General features: G+C 38.3%; 1 protein-coding gene across 1 annotated transcript; it reads left to right on the forward strand.

Moving 5' to 3' along the window:
• The first annotated feature begins 771 nt into the window (after positions 1–771).
• LOC136069714 (uncharacterized) lies at positions 772–1,908 on the forward strand. Its single transcript, XM_065778512.1, has one exon. It carries the CDS (start codon positions 772–774, stop codon positions 1,906–1,908), a length of 1,137 nt encoding a protein of 378 aa, XP_065634584.1.
• The last annotated feature ends 18,827 nt before the right edge of the window (positions 1,909–20,735 follow it).

Below are 20,735 nucleotides of genomic sequence, written 5' to 3' on the forward strand. Positions count from 1 at the left end.
AGATCGAAGGCTATCAGTCCAGGCCCTCAACAGACTAGAGATGCCTCTACCAACCCTCATTATGACCGTCAATTGGCGCCTACAATGCAACCTTCATCAGTTCAACTCGTGCAATCTATGGCTGCAGCCATGGCAGAATTAACCCGCCAGAACCAAGAATTGAGAAGGGAGATCAACCTTAAAGGGCGACGTCAGGAGGTCTATGGAGAGGAGCATGGTCAGAACCAAGCAGATGGAAGAAATGTGGAGTTAGAAAGCCAATCGAGGGGTAATGCACCAAGAAGAGTGCCACACTTAGAAAGGGAGATGGATCAAATGAGGAAATTTATGGCTGAGATGAGGGAAAACATGAGAAGAAAAAATCCTGTAGAAGATCTGGTTCACCAAACAGACTCCCCCTTCACAGCCTCTATCAATGGTCATCATTTGCCTCCGAAATTCAAGATGCCTTCTTTGGATTCATATGATGGGACGTGTAACCCATTTGACCATATCGCCACCTTCAAAACTACCATGCACCTTCAAGGGGTTCCAGATGAGATAATGTGTAGAGCCTTACCCACCACCCTCAAAGGACCTGCGCGAGTCTAGTTCAGCAAACTACCCCCGAATTCAGTAAGTTCTTTTGAGGAGTTAAGCAAATTGTTTGTTAATAATTTCATTGAGGGACAAAGGCAGAAGCGTTCCTCGTCCAGTTTATTGACTATTAAGCAGGGGGAGAATGAAAGCCTGCGATCCTTTATCACACACTTCAATAGGGAGGCCTTGACCATGGACGAGGTGGATGACAAGTTACTGTTGGCAGCTTTCCATAACGGGGTCAACTCCGACTTGTTCATACACAAACTTTATGAAAAAGAACCTCAGTCCATGGCCGAACTCGTCCATTCTACCCAAAATTTCATGAATGCAGAAGACACGATCATAGCTAAGAAGAGGAAGAGAGCTGAAAGAATGGAAACAAACCCTGCTCGTCACTCTGAACAGGGTCCTCGTCCGAAGAAAGGACGAACAGAGGATAAGAAAGACCGAGAGAAGAAGGCAGGTCCTTCAGCACGGAATCAACAGTACACCCCTTTGAACGTGCCACTCGAGCAAGTCCTTATGCAAATCAAAGACGAGCCTTCCTTAAAGTGGCCAGAGAAGATGAAGGAAGATCCCAACAAGCGCAATAGGAATAAGTATTGTCGCTTCCATAGAGATCATGGGCATGATACGGACGAATGCTTCGATTTGAAGCAGCAGATTGAGAATCTTATCAAACAAGGGAAGCTGAGAAATTTCCTTGGACGAGACTACAAGGACGAGAAATTGAAAGGGAAGGTAGAGGAATCATCACGACCACCACTAGGAGAAATAAGAATCATCCTAAGGGGAAGTTCTATAGGACAGTCGTCCAAGTCAAAGAAAGCATACTTGAAAGCAGTGCAAAACGTTCAACTCTTTGGACGATCACCGAGTGCAAGGACTATGGACGAGCAGGCAATCACCTTCACGGACGAGGATGTAGAGAGAATTCATCACCCTAATGACGATGCTATTGTCGTCACCCTCCTTATTGCTAACTACAAGACTAGAAGGGTGCTGATAGATAATGGAAGTTCGGCTGATATTTTGTATTATCCAGCTTTTCAGCAGATAAGGTTAGGACGAGACCGGCTCCGACCAGTGAGCTCCCCTCTAGTAGGTTTTGGTGGAATAAAGGTACAACCTGTAGGCAGTATTTCATTACCAGTGACAGTAAGGGCATACCCGCAACAAGTCACCAAAGAGGTGAACTTCCTTGTGGTAGATTGTTCATCCTCCTACAATGCTATAATTGGAAGGCCGACTTTAAACAGTTGGAAGGTTGTTACATCTACTTATCACCTGTCAGTAAAGTTTCCAACAAAGCAAGGAGTAGGATAAGTGCATGGAGACCAACTAGCAACAAGAGAGTGTTACTTGGCAATGTTGGCCATGGACGAACAAATCCAAGCCATGAATATTGAAGAAAAGAGAGTCGTGGCAGAACCTGCTGAAGTGTTGGAAGATGTTTCTTTAGACGAGACAAACCCTGAGAGGTGTACCAGAATTGGGACAGATCTAGAAGAAAAGATTAAGGAGGACCTCACCCAGTTTCTGAGAAAAAACACTGATGTATTTGTTTGGACTCATGAGGATATGCCGGGTATAGACCCTAGTGTCATTAGTCACCGTCTAAACGTATATCCTACCTCAAAGCCAGTTCGACAAAAGAAAAGGGTGTTCGCCCCGGAGAGAGATGAGGCTATTAGAGACGAGGTTCAGAAGTTGATGGCGGTGAAATTTATACAAGAAGTATACTATCCAGATTGGTTGGCCAATGTGGTGATGGTCAAAAAGGTGAACGGCAAATGGAGGATGTGTGTAGATTTTACTGATCTCAACAAGGCCTGCCCCAAGGATAATTATCCATTGCCGCACATTGACCAATTGGTGGATTCTACCGTAGGCCACAAATTACTCAGCTTTATGGATGCTTTTTCAGGATACAACCAAATAAGGATGAACGAGGCTGACCAAGAGAAGACATCCTTCGTCACTAGTTAAGGATTATTCTATTATGAAGTAATGCCCTACAGTTTGAAAAATGCTAGAGCAACATATCAAAGACTGGTTAACCATATGTTCCGTCCACAGATCGGGCGGAATGTAGAAGTTTACGTGGATGACATGCTGTTGAAAACTCAGGACGAGGGAAGGTATCTAGACGACTTGTAGGAGACGTTTGACACACTAAGGTAGTATCACATGAAGTTGAACCCTAGCAAATGTGCTTTTGGAGTATCGTCAGGGAAATTCCTTAGTTTCATGGTTTCACACAGAGGGATTGAGGCAAACCTGGAAAAGATTAAAGCAATTCTAGATATGAAGCCTCCATAGAGTATCAAAGAAGTCCAGTCTCTTACCGGACGAGTTGCTGCCCTTAACAGGTTTGTTTCTAAAACTACTGACAAGTGTTTACCATTTTTCAAGGTTCTAAAGAAAGCATTTGAGTGGACGGACAAGTGCTAGAAAGCCTTTCAAGACTTGAAAACGTACCTCGTTACGGCTCCATTGCTGAGTCCGTCCGTGACAGGAGAAGAGCTATTTTTATACCTGGCAGTAACCCTGCATGCCATGAGCTCAGCATTGATAAAAGAGGAAGGGAAAGTACAAAATCCAGTGTACTATACAAGTAGCGCATTAAGGGGAGCGGAAGGACGATATCCCCTAATGGAGAAGTTGGCTTTCGCACTAATACCAACCTCCAGAAAACTAAGGCATTACTTCTAGGCTTATGTCATCAACGTCATGACCGATCACCCACTCAAGAAAGCAATAAACAAATTGGAGGCTGCAGGACGATTGATTCAATGGGTTGTCAAGCTCAGTGAATTCGACATAAAGTACCAACCTAGGCATGCCATAAAAGCTCAAGCTCTGACAGACTTCATTGCAGAGTTCACCCCAAGTTATGATGATGTAAGTAAGATGGAAGGCAACCAGAAATGGATCGTCCATGTGGATGGATCGTCTACACAGCACGCCGGAGGAATAGGTGTGGTTTTGTAATCTCCAGAAGGGGATAAACTGAAACATAAAGTTCGCTTGCAGTACCAAGCAACCAATAATGAAGTTGAGTATGAAGCTCTTCTTAAAGGGTTGGAATTGGCCAAGTCCGTGGAAGCAAAGTCAATACTCATCCTTGGAGATTCTCAGCTAATCATGGGCCAGGTGAATGGGATGTACGAGGCTAAGAAAGAACGAATGAGGAAGTATCTTAACAGGGTGATGTGACTTATGAAAAAATTTGAGGAAACTAATTTCGTTCAAATCCCAAGGGAGGAGAACATGGAAGCAGATACCTTAGCGAAAGAAGCTTCGGCGAGTGAAGCCGTCGACAAGTTTGATGAGATTCAGTATATGCCGAGTACAGACATCCCAGAAGTGCAACAGGTGCAGAGCAGAAGAAATTGGATGGCTCCAATTGTATCATACTTAAAAGATGGATGACTTCCAGAAGAAAAAGACGAAGCAAAAAAGCTGAGGGTAAGGTCAGCCATATACGTTCTTATGGACGAGGCTCTGTACAAAAGAAGCTTTTCCCAGCCTTATCTCCGATGTCTGGCTCCGAATGAAGCAAACTATATACTCAGAGAAATTCATGAGGGAGCATGTGGCAATCATTCAAGAGCCAGATCACTCGTCCATAAAGTCGTCCGTGCAAGATATTACTGGCCAAATATGCAAGCTGATGCTAAGGCCTATGTCAAGGTCTACGATCAATGCCAACGGTTCAGTAACGTCCCCAGACAACCATCAGAGTACCTAACCCCAATGACGGCCCCATGGCCCTTCACACAATAGGGACTAGACATCCTGGGTCCTTTTCCAATAGGTGTAAGGCAAATGAAATTTCTTGTGGTTGGTATCGATTATTTCACCAAGTGGGTAGAAGTAGAACCTTTAGCTAATATCACACAACAAAATATCAAGAACTTCGTATGGAAGAACATTGTGTGCAGGTTTGGCATGCCCAGGGTGCTGGTATCCGATAACGTACGACAATTTGACAATGCACTCTTCAAAGATTTTTGCATACACTTCGAGATTCAGAATCACTACTCCTCACCCACCCACCCACCCACCCACAAGCAAATGGCCAGACTAAAGTCGCAAACCGATCCTTATTATAGAACGTTTAGCTAATATCACACAATAAAATGTCAAGAACTTCATGTGGAAGAACATTGTGTGCAAGTTTGGTGTGCCCAGGGTGCTGGTATTCGATAATGGACGACAATTTGACAATGCACTCTTCAAAAATTTTTGCATACACTTCGGGATTCAGAATCACTACTCCTCACCTGCCCACCCACAAGTAAATGGCCAGGCTGAAGTCGCAAACCGATCCTTATTAAAAATAATCAAGACTCGGCTTGAGGGAGCAAAGGGAGTATGGCCAGACGAAGTACCAGGTGTTCTGTGGGCATATAGGATGACAGTGAGAACTTCTATAGGAGAAACTCCTTTCAAGCTAGCCTATGGAACTAAAGCAGTCATACCTGCAGAAGTGCACATGACCAATCATAGGGTGGCAACCTATCAGGACAAAGATAACGAGGAGCAACTCCGTTTGAACCTCGATCTAATAGACGAGGTAAGGATGGACGCTGAACAAAGGATGGCAAGGTACAAAAACCTTATGGCTAGGCAATATGATGCAATGGTAAAGCCAAGGCAGTTTGACATAGGTGACCTTGTCCTGAAAAGGGTCTCCTTAGCAACAAAGAACCCAGCTCATGGGAAGTTGGGACCTAATTGGGAAGGCCCCTACAGAGTTGTCAATTGTAAGAGACAAGGATCCTATTACTTGGAGGCCCTAGACGGGAGGAAGTTGGAGCATCCTTGGAATGTTGAGCACTTGAGGAGGTACTACCAGTAAAATGCCAGCCTAGATGAACATAACTTTGGACGAGCCTGGAGGCTATCTATCTACATAAAAGACTTGTTTATTTATATTGTCTTATTATTATGTTGAGCTTAAGGACAAAATTATGGTTTGGCTTGTATTTGTTTTTCTTAAAAGGCATTAGTTTCTTAGGTATATGCCTCGTCTATGAACAATATCTATGTTGTGAACAATATTTGTGGAATGTACATAATGTTGTGTGAATCCATGATTTCCATATCACTTTTGTTCATATTGACTCTTGAAGAAAGCTAAAAAGCTAATTCTCTGGACGCGGAGATGTAATCTCAAGGTTTCCTAGAAAGTGAAATTGAGGCATGCTCATCCAAAGCAAAGGATGAGGTAAAGCCCATGCCTAAGAGCAAATTACAAGCAAGTCCAAGGCATGCTTGTCCATAAGATGGGCAAGGTAAAACATAATGCCTAACCATACCATGGACGAGGAAAAGCATAGACGTTTTAAACTTGTTAAGTCACCTGCTAAAAAGCCGTCCATGGACAAGCAAAATGCAAAGACAAGTCTAAGGACGAGTAATGCTCTTAATTACCATTTCACATGGACAAATCACACTTAAGTGAAATTCCAATAAAAATGGTTAAAGTATATATATATGAAATGTACACGAGTAAAACAAGGAATCCTGTATATGAAAATAAATGCTCTCGTCCATGCATATATAAGAGAAATAGCATTCATTCAATTGTTTCAAGGGCGGACGAGAAAGGTCCAAACACCCTTACAAAATTAAAAACTTAGTTTTATCAAAACTCGTCCTTAAACATGGATGAGCTAAATGTACTTGAATTACATAAAAAAAAAAAAAAAAAAACTGATGAAGACATAAACATCAAGATATTTTTTTAAGCTGAGGCATCTATGTTGGGGTCGTCTTGAGGTTGGGTCGTGGCATCATCCTCTATATTGGCATCCTCATTTGCACTCCAGCTTGCTTTTTCTTGGACAAACTTGATGACTTTAACACTTGACCTTGAAACCTTGTTTCTTGAAGTATTAAAAACACCTAGAACTACCCAATTACAAGTAGAGTGCGTTTTGTCAAAGGATTTAGCCAATTTACATAAATAAGTGACATATGTTCTTAACATGTGAAAACACATATGTCCTAACACATCTAAATTTTTCAGTATCTACACTCCTAATCATTAAAACCCACTGTTCCACTCTTTATATATATATATATATATATAAACGTAGAAAGAGAGCCCAGCTAATTCAAGTTAACTCTCCTATCCCATATGAGAGTAAAAACACAACATTTGAATGAAAATTCATAGAGGCCAAATGCAAGGTTGTGTGTCCATTCCTGTCCCTTTCATTTAGAAGCTTCTCAAACCTTAGTTTTGCCAATTTGTTTTTCACCAACATGTTTTTCCCATGCTTTGTTGCAATGTGCAATATATTCTGACCTAAACTGTTCAATAATTTAGATGGATCGTGCCATTGCTGTTCAAGAAATATTTCAACAGCCTTAATGTGTCTCTTCTTGCTTGATATATGGACAGGAATGTCACCCTTTAGGCTCTTTACGAGGGCATGTTGTTTGAATTTTGTTAAAATGAACTGAATGCCCTAAATGTAGAGGTGTCTTCCCTTTTTGATCTCTTATGTGGAAGAGTAATGGGTTCTTGCTAAAAACCTCTTCTAATATATCTAAGTTAACCAAAAAAAAAAAAAAAAATTTAAAACATGTCGTGCTGCTTTCTGCACTGACAACTGATAGATAGTAGTTAGATTGAATTGTTTTTTGGGCATTTTGTTGTAATGGGCTGTTTTGTAACTTTGAGCAATGAACGGGGGTTTCATCACTTACCCAAAAAAACACACCAAAAAACTAGGTTTTCATCACTTACTTAAAACTTGGCCGGGGCTGAAGTTACGGAGTACACCCATCTCTGATTCAGTTAATATTGGGATTCTTGGTCTAAATATCTCGGCTGCAATCTCTGCAAATTGGTCTTCATCAAAACTCAATCACCAATTCAGTCAAACCGATTCATAATACCCCTGTAAATCAGTCTTGAACAGTTAAACCGAATAAAAAAGACTCAGTTTCCTACTGGTCTCTCTCTCTCTCTCTCAGTCCAACTCAGTTTCTCATGCTCGGTCTCTCTCTCTCTCTCAGTCTGACTCAATTTCTCTCTCAAATGTACTTAGTCTCTCTCAAATTGTTTCCCCAATTACTCTAAGTTAGGGATTTGGGTGATTTCTTTGTTTTGATTCAGGGAAAGGGGTTCTCTTTTTTCTTTCTTTTTTTTTTTTTTTTTCTTTTTTCTAGATTTTCTTATTTTATTTTAATTCTGAATTTAAAAAAAAAAAAGTTAAAAAAAAAAGAAAAAAGAAAAAATCAAAACGGCGTCGTTTCAAGCATATCTAATGGCAGCACTATCTAAGTTGTAACAGATTCTTGAATTGACAAAAATTGAAAGTAAGATGACTGAATTGACAAAACTTAAAGGTAGAAGACTGAAATGAAAAACAGTGAAAGTTAGAGAGTAAATTTTGCATTTTGCCAAAAAAAAAAACCAAGTGGAAAATACAAAGTAATTGTGATATAAAACATGCAATGCATTATGTTTTATTTTATTGCATAAAACTTATGCAAATTAGGAATAATTTTAGATGGCACCTATTTATTATTGAAACTACCAAATATACATTATGCTCAATTGTTTATAAGATTAAAAAGAATTAGATAAGATGGCAAAAAAATTGATAAAATAAAAGTAAGGAATATACCTAATCTTTCCATCCTTATGGCTACATAAAATGGTAATTCAAGTCAAGACCTTCCAATGAGACCACGATTCCCATGTGGCGCTAGTAATAGAAGCCCAACAATTTGCTTATCGGGAGTAGCTAGGCACAATGGAGATTTTCCGTCTTCGTTCAAAATATATGTGAAAGTTCAAATAGCGTTGAAAACACTATAATCGTTTAGACCCACAATTACAAAATTACCAATTCAAGCTTTAAATCAAACAATGTATGTGCGAAAAATGATAACAAGCTTATAACAGAATTGATAAACAATCTAAACTATAAATAATCACAATCACAGCAGTAATTAAATAGTAAAGATCAAAGGAAGAAAGATGCAAACACAAGAACAACACACGATGTGTTATCGAAGAGGAAACCGAAGTCCTCAGCATAAAACCTCTCCGCCGCCCTTCAAGTGGTAAATAATCCACTAAAGAATGTAGTTGGGATACATGAACAGTAGAAGACCCTCCAAGCCTAACCTACCTAATGTACCTAAGCCCTCCAAGCTTCTTCCTTCAACGAGGTTGCGTCAAACCTATTTCTTCTTTAGCTTACCGGATTCCGCTACTAAACCATAGCATCAACCAATAGACATTGGTTCCTTCCAAACTACTTCCCTTAGTACCAAATGAATCTTCTCACAGATGTGGGTATGGTGAGAATAGGATTTGGTAAATGACCTCTCAAGGATGTATCAATGGAGAGGAAGAGAGTAGAGGAATTTGTAGAGTCTCTTAGTGAAGATTAGGGATGAGGCAATCTTGTTTTGCTCTATAGTTTCTCTCAAAAAATTTTCTCTGGAAGCTCTCTACATTTTGTGAGTATAAGGGTCTATATATAGTGGTGTGTGTTTGGAATACGAAGAGACAAATTTTGCCAAACAGGGCTGGTTGGCGGCTTGGCCTCCCGGCTTGTCCAAGTTGTGAGTTCAAGTCGCAAAGTAACGGCCTGGCCAACCTGGGACTTTTGTCCTGTAATATGACAGCTGGCACGACCCTTTAGCTCCCCTGTGTACTTCTCACGTGCCTGCAGTTGGCGGCTTGCTAGTCGTGAGTCAGCCACAAGTCCTAGCCGTGAAACTCTGCTTCTTTGCATAAACTTAAGCTTTTCTTCACACTCTCTTCACACACTACCCTTATAAGAATCCCACCTAAATACAGGGTTACTAAGTGATAAATTACAAGCAAATTGGCATAGAATAAAGCCAACAAGATAGTTGAAAATTTTCAACCTTACAATCTCCCCCTTTGGCTATTTTCTGACAAAACCCTATAACAAACTCTAGACTTAACGCGTGAGTTAGGAACAGTTGGAAAACTCACTCACACTTAACTCTAGAATCTATGAAGCTTTGGAACCATAAGAACAAGAACTCCTGAAACACAACAACACAATAAATTTATTGTACGCAGAAAACTTATAATGCAAATGGAGCAAGCACAATGCGATCAAGCACAATGGAATAAAACCAATAAACCAAGGCAAGACCAAAACTAGCAATCACTATGAACAAGTGATCATAATGCTCATTCACACTTGGAATGAACATCCGGACATTCAAGCTGACAAGCACAAGACAAATCACTTGAATGACCAACACTCAACCAATGCATAGTACATGAAGTATGTGCATCTAGGAAAAATCCTACAAGGGCATAAAAGTGACAGTGCTTAAAAAGAAATGCATAACATTTAGTTAGAAGTACTGATTTGACAAAGCACAAAGGTTGCATAAAGCAAGGTACAAACCATAAAGCCTACAAAGTGCATAAAACCAAACCCTAAAAGCTTACAAAAGCAATATGGGTACAAAACATAAACAAAAACCTTAACAACCTACAAAGGTAACAGGTACAAACCAAAAGCATAATAGTACGTATACTAAAAAACATCATATTATATAAACTGAATAACAACTGAAATAAGTAACTGTACCAAAGAGCCACAAGTTTTCCAAATGTATAAAACCATATCGACAAGGATGAAGACTCTAAAGAACACAACATAGTATATAAGAGTAAAACAACCATAAAAACACTCCCATTTTCTGTATGCACACTCCTTTTCATTCTTAAGCTTTGCTCCCCCTTACTATGCTGCTCTCCTCCTTTTTGGCACGAATAGCTAAAGGCTATCTTCCAACTTCTGTTGGATATTATCTAATTGTAACTCAATGGTTCCGATCAAGAAAGAGTCCTTATATCTCTCAAAGTGTTGAACTGACCTAAATAGGGTAGGATCCATTTTCAGCCTTTCAGATTTCTTAGCAACAGTCTTCTTCTTTGTAGGAGATGGGGCTAAATGTAAACAAACAGAAAGTGGCCACAACAAGAATAAAACACAATATGTGGAAATCCATACATATTAGTAACAAGTTAGTTACAAAGAGATTAACAGAGTGACAAGACAGCACATAAATCAAGCATAGTAGATAACCGAAAGATGGATATATCAAATCAAACAAGTTTAATTAGTATAAGTGCAGACAAGATCAAGTAAAAAAAAATGACATTGTAAAACACATTCAGATAGATATGAGCAAATGTCAATGAGACATGACATAATGAGTACGAAATGTGCAAGAAAGAGACCAAAAGCAGCAGCACGCACAAGATATGGTGATTTAAAATAAAATAATGCCAGCCACAAACACCAAAAGCTCAAACAACCTGATAATCCTAACACCACAATCAGAGAGAAATATAGAAACCCCAAACCCATATGCTTAAAGAACAAAAATCTATTAAATAACTATGAACAAACCAAAAATTAGCAAACTGATAAAACACATAACACTAAAACACCTCTGCACCAAGAGAAAACAACCATAAACAATCAAACCCAACATTTTAGGCTCACCCAAGTTCGAACCCTTCAGAACACAAACCAACATCACAACATCCAAAAATGAGAAAACAACAACAGAAACATGAAGAATGAAGTGAAGACAAGAAAACCCATACCTTTTTCTTGGTGTTTGATGAAGATATGATGCCAAAAGTGAAGGCTTTTTCAGAAATACATGGAGTGTTTGTGAGAGAGAAATAGGGAAGACAATGAATAGTCATTGAAGTTCGAGGAAAAACTAAAAAAAAATTTAAAAACTGTCTTTAAAATGTGAAACATGCATTTTTCACGACTGGAATAAGTCGCCAGTCAGTCGCCAAGTTAAGTCGCGAAACACTATAAAACCAAGATTTTCAAAAAATCTTCTAAGTGTTGTTCACGATTGGAAGGTCTACCCACGATATTGTCGCGAGATGAGTCGTGAAAATCTCTGAGTATCCCTCGCGACTGGACCTTCCACCCGCGAATAAGTCGCCACACAGAGCTACGAAAATCATAAAAACTCAAATTTTGGAAAAATTTTCTAAGTATTTTTCGTGACTGAGACCTTGACTTGCCAGTGACCCGCAAAAATCTCAGAGTGAGTTTCGCGACTAGAGCATGCGATTGGACCTACCCACGACTGAGTCGCCAAAACAGGGCAACGCTATTTTTGAAATTTTTGACATTTTTGTAAAAACAAAAACACTTTCTAAAAACAAACTAAAATACTCAAAAAAAAAAAATTTGTGTTTGATCAACAAAGATTGAGCTTGTGAAAACACATTTAAACAAGTACAATCACACAAATGAGTATGGCATTTCTTGAACATAGACTTGTGTGTTGTGTGTGGATATAAAAAATGAGATAGTCCTTAGTCTAATGTGAAGCTTCAATAATCAATTCAATCAAGGCATGCACAATTAGCACTAGATAATGTGACCCATTTCAATTATAGAAGTATGCATATATGACCTCTCACAAAAACTTGAGTACAATTCAATGAAACTTTCCATCTGGTTCCATTTTTAACATAACATTTGATCTTTTTGAATTAACAAATCTCATTGTGAGATTGATGCCTGAAATTTTTAATATTTCAATTTGATGGTTAGTCTTTGGCTTTTTGGGCATCATATAATTTATTTTGGTCACTTTCCTTTTTTCCTAGTCAAATACTAGTATGTGTGACAGGCTTTTGCAGCTCAATATCTCTTTTCATTTGGAGATTTACATTTGGTGAGCTCTTTGAGTAAAGCGATAAAAATAAAAGTGGGAAGATATATAGGCACAAGTCTATGCATGTCTCAAGATCAACAAATTAGAATGTTTGCCAAGCTCCTTCACAAGTGAACCCAAATCATCCAAGGATTCCTCATGTGCAATGGTCATGAATGCGGAGTAATTTCCTTCTTTATCATAGCTATCGTTAGAGTCAGAATTTGACGAATCAGTATCACTCAAGGTAGTGGCATAGACCTTTCCTTTTGACTTCAAATAATTGGGACATTCCTTTTTGAAGTGTCCATGTCCATTACACTCGAAACATGTAATTCCTTGAGAGGATTGAGAATCTCTATCATCTTTCCTTCGGAATTCTTTCTTCTCCCTTCCGGAACTCTAAAATTTTCCTTTGTTACCAAATTTCCCACCATTCTTGAATTTCAAGAATTTCCGGAAGTTGTTTACAAGATACGCCACATCTTTATCTACTACATCCTCTTCCGAAGGATCATGAGACGCCACTCTCTCATCAATTGTTTTAAGATCAAGAGATTTGCTCTTCTTCTGCGTAGGCAGTGACAATACGTACGTCTGTAGTGAACCTACCAGCTCTTGAACTTTAATGTCGTCAAGACCCTTGCTCTCTTCAATGGCCGTCACTTTGGCACAAAAACTTTCTGGTAGCAACCGAAGGATCTTCCTTACAACTTTAGAATCCTCCGTCTTTTCCCCCAAATTAAATTTACTGACGACCACCTCGTTCAGCTTACTATAAAATGAATCAAAGAACTCATCCTCACTCATCTTTAACTCCTCAAAGTGAGTGGTCAACATCTGTAGTTTGGTGTCTTTCACCTTCTTAGTCCCTTCATAAGTTGTCTCAAGAATTTCTCATGCTTCCTTAGCAACGGTGATATGTGAAATCCTATGAAATTCTTCTGGAGAGACACCACAGAAAATAACATTTAATTCTTTACTGTTTGCATTAGCCATCGCAAGAGCTGCCTTATCCCAAGTGGATTTGGCAGCCTCTGGCCTAGTCCAACCAACCTCAACAGCATCCCATACAGCATCATCCATAGAACAAAAAATCGCCTTTATGCGGACTTTCCAAAATGCATAATTATTACCATAAAAAAATGGAGGTACATTAAGAGATTGAGACTTATCCATCTCAACAAGGGGTCAAAGATCACACTTAGATATTAAAACCACAGCAAGTGTACTCACTCTGATACCAATTGAAAGTTCAAATAGCGTTGAAAGCACTATAAATGTTTAGACCCCCAATTACAAAATTACCAATTCAAGCTTTAAATCAAACAATGTATGTACGGAAAATGATAACAAGCTTATAACAGAATCAATAAATAATCTAAAACATAAATAATCATAATCATAGCAGTAATTAAATGGTAAAGATAAAGGGAAGAGAGATGCAAACACAAGGACAACACACGATGTGTTATCGAGGATGAAATCGAAGTCCTTGGCGTAAAACCTCTCCACCGCCTTCCAAGCGGTAAATAATCCACTAAAGAATGTAGTTGGGATACATGAACAGCAGAAGATCCTCTAAGCCTAATCTACCTAATCTACCTAAGCCCTCTAAGCTTCTTACTCCAACGAGATTGCGCTGAACCTATTTCTTCTTTAGCTTACTGGATTCCGCTACTCAACCATAGCATCAACCAATAGACATTAGTTCCTTCCAAATTGCTTCCCTTAGCACCAAATGAACCTTCTCACAGACGTGAGTGTGGTGAGAAAAGGATTTGGTAAATGACCTCTCAAGGATGTATCAATGGAGAGGAAGAGAGTAGAGGAATTTGTAGAGTCTCTTAGTGAAGATTGGGGATGAGACAATTTTGTTTTGCTCTAGGGTTTCTCTCACAAAATTCTCTCTGGAAACTCTCTACATTTCATGGGTATAAGGGTCTATATATAGTGGTGTGTGTTTGGAATACGAAGAGACAGTTTTTGCCAAACAAGGCTGGTTGGCAGCTTGGCCTCGCGACTTGTCCAAGTCGCGAGTTCAAGTCGCGAAGTAACGGCTTGGCCAGCCTAGGACTTTTGTCCTGTAGTGCGATAGTTGGCGTGACCCTTCAGCTCCCCTGTGTGCTTCTCACGTGCCTGCAGTTGGCAGCTTGCCAATCGTGAGTCAATCGCGAAACTCTGCTTCTTTGCACAAACTTAAGCTTTTCTTCACACTCTCTTCACACACTACCCTTACAAGAATTCCACTTAAATGCAAGGTTACTAAGTGCTAAATTACAAGAAAATTGGCACAGAATAAAGCCAACAAGATGGTTGAAAAATTTCAACCTTACAATATGCCGCGTTGGGATCTCCCCAAAATAAAAGATTGATGGCTTCATAACAAATAGGAAAAAAACATAGCTTCTTGTAATGCGGTGTTTCCTATACTATTCCTCATTTGCAACTCTACAGTAGATCTATTAATGAGGACTTCTAAAACTTTTAGATGTTTATTTTTTGTGGCCATATGAATTGCATTGTCCCCTAGAATATTTGTTTGGTAAGAAGGAATGGGAAATGATCAACAATGAATTTTGTGGTCTTTGTACTTCCAAAACTTGTTGCTTCATGGAGCAAGGAATTCCCTGATGCGCTTCTTTGAGAAACTATGGTTAATAATGGGAGTTATTTGTTGGTTAACATGTGTTCCAATATGTCAACAAAACCAATTACATCATCATTGGCTAAAGGTTGATGAAAGAAGCAAAATCAAAGGCAAAGTCGGTGGTGTTTGTGGATTGGTGGAGGTTTGGAAACTTTTTTGACTTGAAAGATTTCAACCTTTCATTGAGAATTTCTTAGGCATCAATTTGCATTGGTATGTTGACAGCCATTGGTAAGAAAGGAACTTGAAACAAGAGATGAAATGTAAATAAGAACGGTATTGTATACCGATCCCAAATTTTTTAGCACTCGAAAAATGTGATATAGGTGGTTTTTAAGTATTTGGTTATTACTGTGCCAAGTGCTAAAATTTTAATATGTTGACACACACTGATGCCAATACTCTAAGAACAAAATCATCATCAAACCAAAAACAAAAAATTCCTTAGACATGAAAGACTATTTGCAATGGGATAACAAATGATTTAAAATTTACATTTGCTAGCTTTCTAATATATGCAGGACTTATCTAATTAACATACACTCATTACAGAAATTCAATAAGAATTTCTTTTTTAATATTTTCATTTTTTATAGAAACAATGGAACTTGTAATTAGTGTTACTTTATTCATTTATCGTAAAGAGTGGCATTTTAATAAATAGTTTAAAAGTAGACTGATTGACTATATAGTTTTTCTTTTTTTCTCTTTTCGAAAAACATTTGACTACATTGTTTAGGATCTAAGGCTCTTTTAGCCATTTTTTGTAGAAACTAGTTTGATCACCAACAAATACAAGAGAAGAGTGATTGAGTGTTGAAGCAGAAGAGGTATCGCGATCTACAACCACAGGAGGGTTTTCCGTAACCTGCTTTGAACTGTTTGAAGGGCACAATTTCTTCGTTTGACGAGGCTTTGCCTCTGCACAAACTCAAACATTTGCAATAATGTAATACACATATTTTATGGACACAATTGTATGGTCCAATAACCTTGTAGACAATATTTTCATAATACTTTTATAATAAATTATAAATGGTAAGTTGTTATTAGTTTTATTTAAAAAAAAAATGGGGTTTTTATTCCATTACCAAAAAGAGTTGTTATTGGTTCCAAATTGAATTCATAACTTAAATTACCTTTTTACTCACTCATGACAACCAATAACAACTTACCACTGAAGATTTATTATAAAATTGTTGTGAAGATATTGTATGCATAGCACTTTTCCCAAAGAAAAAAGTTTAAAAAAACAAACTAAATATTTTGCTTGAAGGAGACTTTTGATAATTAGAACTCATGTTCAATTCACTGAGAATGCTAGGACGAGAGAGACAGAAAGGAAGGTAGTAAAGGTTGGGGTTTTTATAACGTATGTGGCAGATGTAAAATGTAGTTTGGGGGCCTTTACCTTGGGCACTAGATTTTATAGATCCATTTTGGATAACGTAGTTGCTAACTTTCAAAATAATAAAATAAATACATTACTTTCAGGCATTCTGCTAAGATCCTCCAATATCAAAACTAATCAAATGACTAGCATTTTTTTTTTTTTTTGGCCAAGTACTAATGACTTGCATGTGACATTTAAATATAGATCATGCCTGATTTACTGATTTATAAATATTATATAATGAAATCCTCTAACTTCTTGTTAACCTTATTATATTGTGTCATCTAAGTTTTGGAAGCTACACAATTTTTCACATCAACACTATTTTATTTTTAAAAAATATATTAATTTTTCAAATGACTTCTTTATCTTTAACAATAGCGACCAGCTATTAACAACCATCAATATTCCACCTACTTTGATAGAATCTATGAATACCAAAAAACCAAACAACCACTGAGGAGCTAATCTCCCACAATCACGTTCGATTGCCATTATCACAGACCCCACTTTCAGATCCTAGTCAATACCACAATTAGCCTACACATCCCAAAATCCAAGGACCTGTAACAATTACAAGCCCCAAAAATCATTCCAAAGCTTGGTAGCCTTAGCCTTCATAAGAGACTAAGCTTGAAAATGATAATAGTTAGAAGGAAGTTTCAGCATTCAGTTGTGTTAAATGGATAATATTGATATTGCTTTGTGAATTTGATCCTGTTTTGTGCATATTTTTTTGTCCTTATTTTGTTATTTCTTTGGGCTTGCACTAATACAAATTTAAAAATTTACAATGGGTTATTTCTGCTAGGTTCCAAGGGATTCATATGCTGGGTTGGTATACCAAGGAGCGGTAGATTTGTGGTTGAGTTAACAGTGAGGTGGGAATGGAAGGTAGTTGAAGGGTCAAGGGTTTGAGAGTGTTAGGAGTGAGTGATCTAGTTTGAATTGGTGAGAGGAGTGTGGGGTTAAAATTGTGGCAGACCCACTAGAAAACTTAAACTAGGTGTCATCAATAAAATTATAAAACGTTTAATATTTAAAATAAGGACAAAACTTATGTACAGTACATTCCATGACAAAACCCTACAACAAACTTTACATCAAAGTTATCAAACTATATATACATGCACGGTTATAGTTAATGGCCCCTACTTTTCCCTTAATGCCCCTTTCCCTCTCTTTTATCGTTAAAAGTTCAAAAAATTTAGATAATAGACATCTGTATTTATTTTTTTTTAAAAAAATATATATATATATATATATATAAAAACTTTTTAATTTATTATTGTCTCCAGCATTTTCCTTCTAATATTAAGTAAGCAAAATTTTCCTTCTTCTTCTTCTTCTTCTTTTTTTTATTTTTCATTGGAGGGTGGGAACAAGTTCTTCTATTCTATTTTTATTATTGAAACCTCACATGAACATGTACCTCACACCTAACGGTAGCTCGACATATATCATGTACATCACAGCTAGAACCTATCTTGCACAAGTAATCAAAGATATTGGCTTTCACATAGTTGATTGCCCATCTTCTTATAATGTCATTTTAGGACGACTAACTCTCATTGCCTAAAAGCTACTACTTTGACTTACTGTCTTAAATTCAAATTTCCAACTAACCACAAGATAAGAGAGATTCGTGGGGATCATGTGTTAGCTAGAGAGTACTACCAAGAAGTATTTGTAGGGAAAGAAAATCATACCTGGATAGTCGAAGAAGAGCAATAAGAACTAGTGGAAGAGTTAAAAACCGTAGAGCTAGTAGAAGAAGATGCTTCCAAAACCACCAAGAAAGTCTGGATGTGTTTGCTTGAACTCATGAAGACATGCCAAGCATAGAAGAGAGTGTCATAGAGCATCAACTGAACGTTGATCCAAAGAAGAAGCCTATCTAATAGAGACGATAATTATTCTCCCCCAAGCAAAACAAAGCTATTATGGAAGAAGTAGACAAGCTCATGGTTGCAAGTTTCATGTGAGAAGTCTATTACCCAAAATGGTTGGCTAAAGTCGTCATAGTAAAAAAATCAAATGGGAAATGGAGTATGTGTCAACTTCACAGACCTCAATCAAGCATGTCCAAAAGATAGCTTCTCCCTGCCAAGGATCTGCCAGTTAGTTAATTCAACAGTAGGACATGAACTACTAACGTTTATGGATGCCTTTTCAGGATACAAGCAGATTTGCATGAGCAAAGAAGACCAGGATAAAACAACATTCATAACAAGCTAGGGGCTTTATTGCTACGAAGTGATGCCCTTTGGGCTAAAGAATGCTAGAGCTAAATACCAAAGGTTGGTAGAGCTACATATCTGGCAGAATGTAGAAGTCTATGTCGATGACATGCTTGTCAAAAGCAAGACAAACGCAGAACATTTGGACAACCTAAGAGAGACATTCGACACACTCCAAAAAATACAAGATAAAGCTCAATCCAGCGAAATTTGCCTTTGGAATATCATCAGGAAAATTTCCTCGGTTTCATGGTGTCCCAAAGAGGAATAGAAGCCAATCCTGAAAAAGTGAAGGCCATCCTGCAAATGACATCACCCAAGACTATGAAAGAAGTCCAAAGATTGATGGGATAGGTCACAGCTTTGAATAGGTTTGTGTCAAAAGCTACAGACAAGTGCCTGACATTCTTCAAGACATTCAAGCAAGCCTTCGAGTGGACTAACAAATGCAAGACAGCTTTCAAGAACCTAAAGGAGTACCTGACGAGATCGCCACTACAAAACCCATCAGTGAAAGAGGAAGACCAGCTATGAGTTCAGCCTTGACTAGGGAAGAAAATAGGGTGCAGAGGCCAGTGTATTACCTAAGCCAAGCCTTCCAAGGTGCAAAAGTAAAATACCCTCATCTAAAGAAGGTATCATTTTCATTGATTGTAGCATCAAGGAAGCTCCGTCCATACTTCCAGGCATATCCAATCATTGTAATGACAGATCAACCTATCATGAAGGCTATGAATAAACCAGACGCAACTGTACACCTAGTGCAATAGGCCATCGAGCTTAGTCAATTCAACATTGAGTATAGACCTCGATCAACAATTAAAGCATAGGTATTGGTAGAATTTATTGTTGAATTTACTTTTTCAGGTAACAACCAAACACAATTTTGAACAATTCACGCTAATAGCATTAAAGAACTAGGAGGCGTAGGAGTCAACTTAATATTTCCTAACAAGGACGTCCTCAAATATGGAGCATAGCTTCAATTTGCCACCACAAATAATGAAGAAAAATATGAAGCAATACTCACTAGCTTAAGATGTCGGGGAGATAAACACCTTGGGGAGCTTTCTTGAGTAATTAATATAACATATAGAGACACACTTTAACCCAAAAGGCCTAAGCCCAATGGGTATGTGCTCAATTATGTTATATTAATCACTCATTCTTTTCATCTTTATTCAATGTGGGACTTCACTCACACGTGTAACCCAACAATCTCCCCCTCACATGTGAGTCTTTACCTCTCTGTGGGCCATAAACAAGTCCTACTCACTCCCCTTTGCCTAATGGGCTTTTCACTTCATCAATGCGTCATCCATGGATCTCTCGTACGCCATCCATGAGAACCACGTGTCAACCCTACATGCACATCCATGGGAACCCCGCACGCCAATGTCCATAGGAACCTCGCATCACACTATTATTTAGCACCATTAGCAATATTCATTTGTTGGGCTTTTCTTTTCTTTTTCTTTTCTCCAGGATCTTTGTTTGTGGGCCACTTAGGCTTTTTCTGTCCCCGTTGGGTAGGGACCATGAACACCTCACCACCTTTGCTGCACACCACCATGGTCTCTGATACCAGTTGTTGGGAATTCAACCTAAATTCCAACCTGTGAGAAACAAAAAAAAAAATAGAGAAAACACATGTCAAAGAAAAATAATCACACACACAAGACAGTATTTACGTGGTTCGGCAATTTGCCTACGTCCACGGAGTTGCAGGGATTTCACTATTATTAGGGAAAAATACAAAAGGCAGCTACAATGTTTTTCTCTCTCTCTAAAAACACAACAACAGTTTTTAAACCCTAATCACAAAAGTGGCTTTTATATCCTGCGCATAGGATTACAATGGGCTACAAAACGGCCAAAAATAAACTAGGTTCCACAAAGCCCAACAAATCTCCCACTTGGAGACTAGTTTAATCACCAACATCAGCCGCTATCCTCCAAAAGCAATCCCTCATCCCTGCAACTCATTCTCCTGTCCTCAAGCTAGAAGGCCAACTGAAGCTGCACACAACTTCAGCTTCTCAATAGTGACACCCTTAGTCAACATGTCTGCTAGGTTCTTAGATCCACAAATCTTCTCAAGTATTACCAGCTTATCTTCAACAAGGTACCAGATAAAATGATATTT

Source organism: Quercus suber, unplaced genomic scaffold (assembly GCF_002906115.3).
Source record: "Quercus suber isolate HL8 unplaced genomic scaffold, Cork oak 2.0 scaffold_185, whole genome shotgun sequence".
Taxonomy (NCBI): domain Eukaryota; kingdom Viridiplantae; phylum Streptophyta; class Magnoliopsida; order Fagales; family Fagaceae; genus Quercus; species Quercus suber.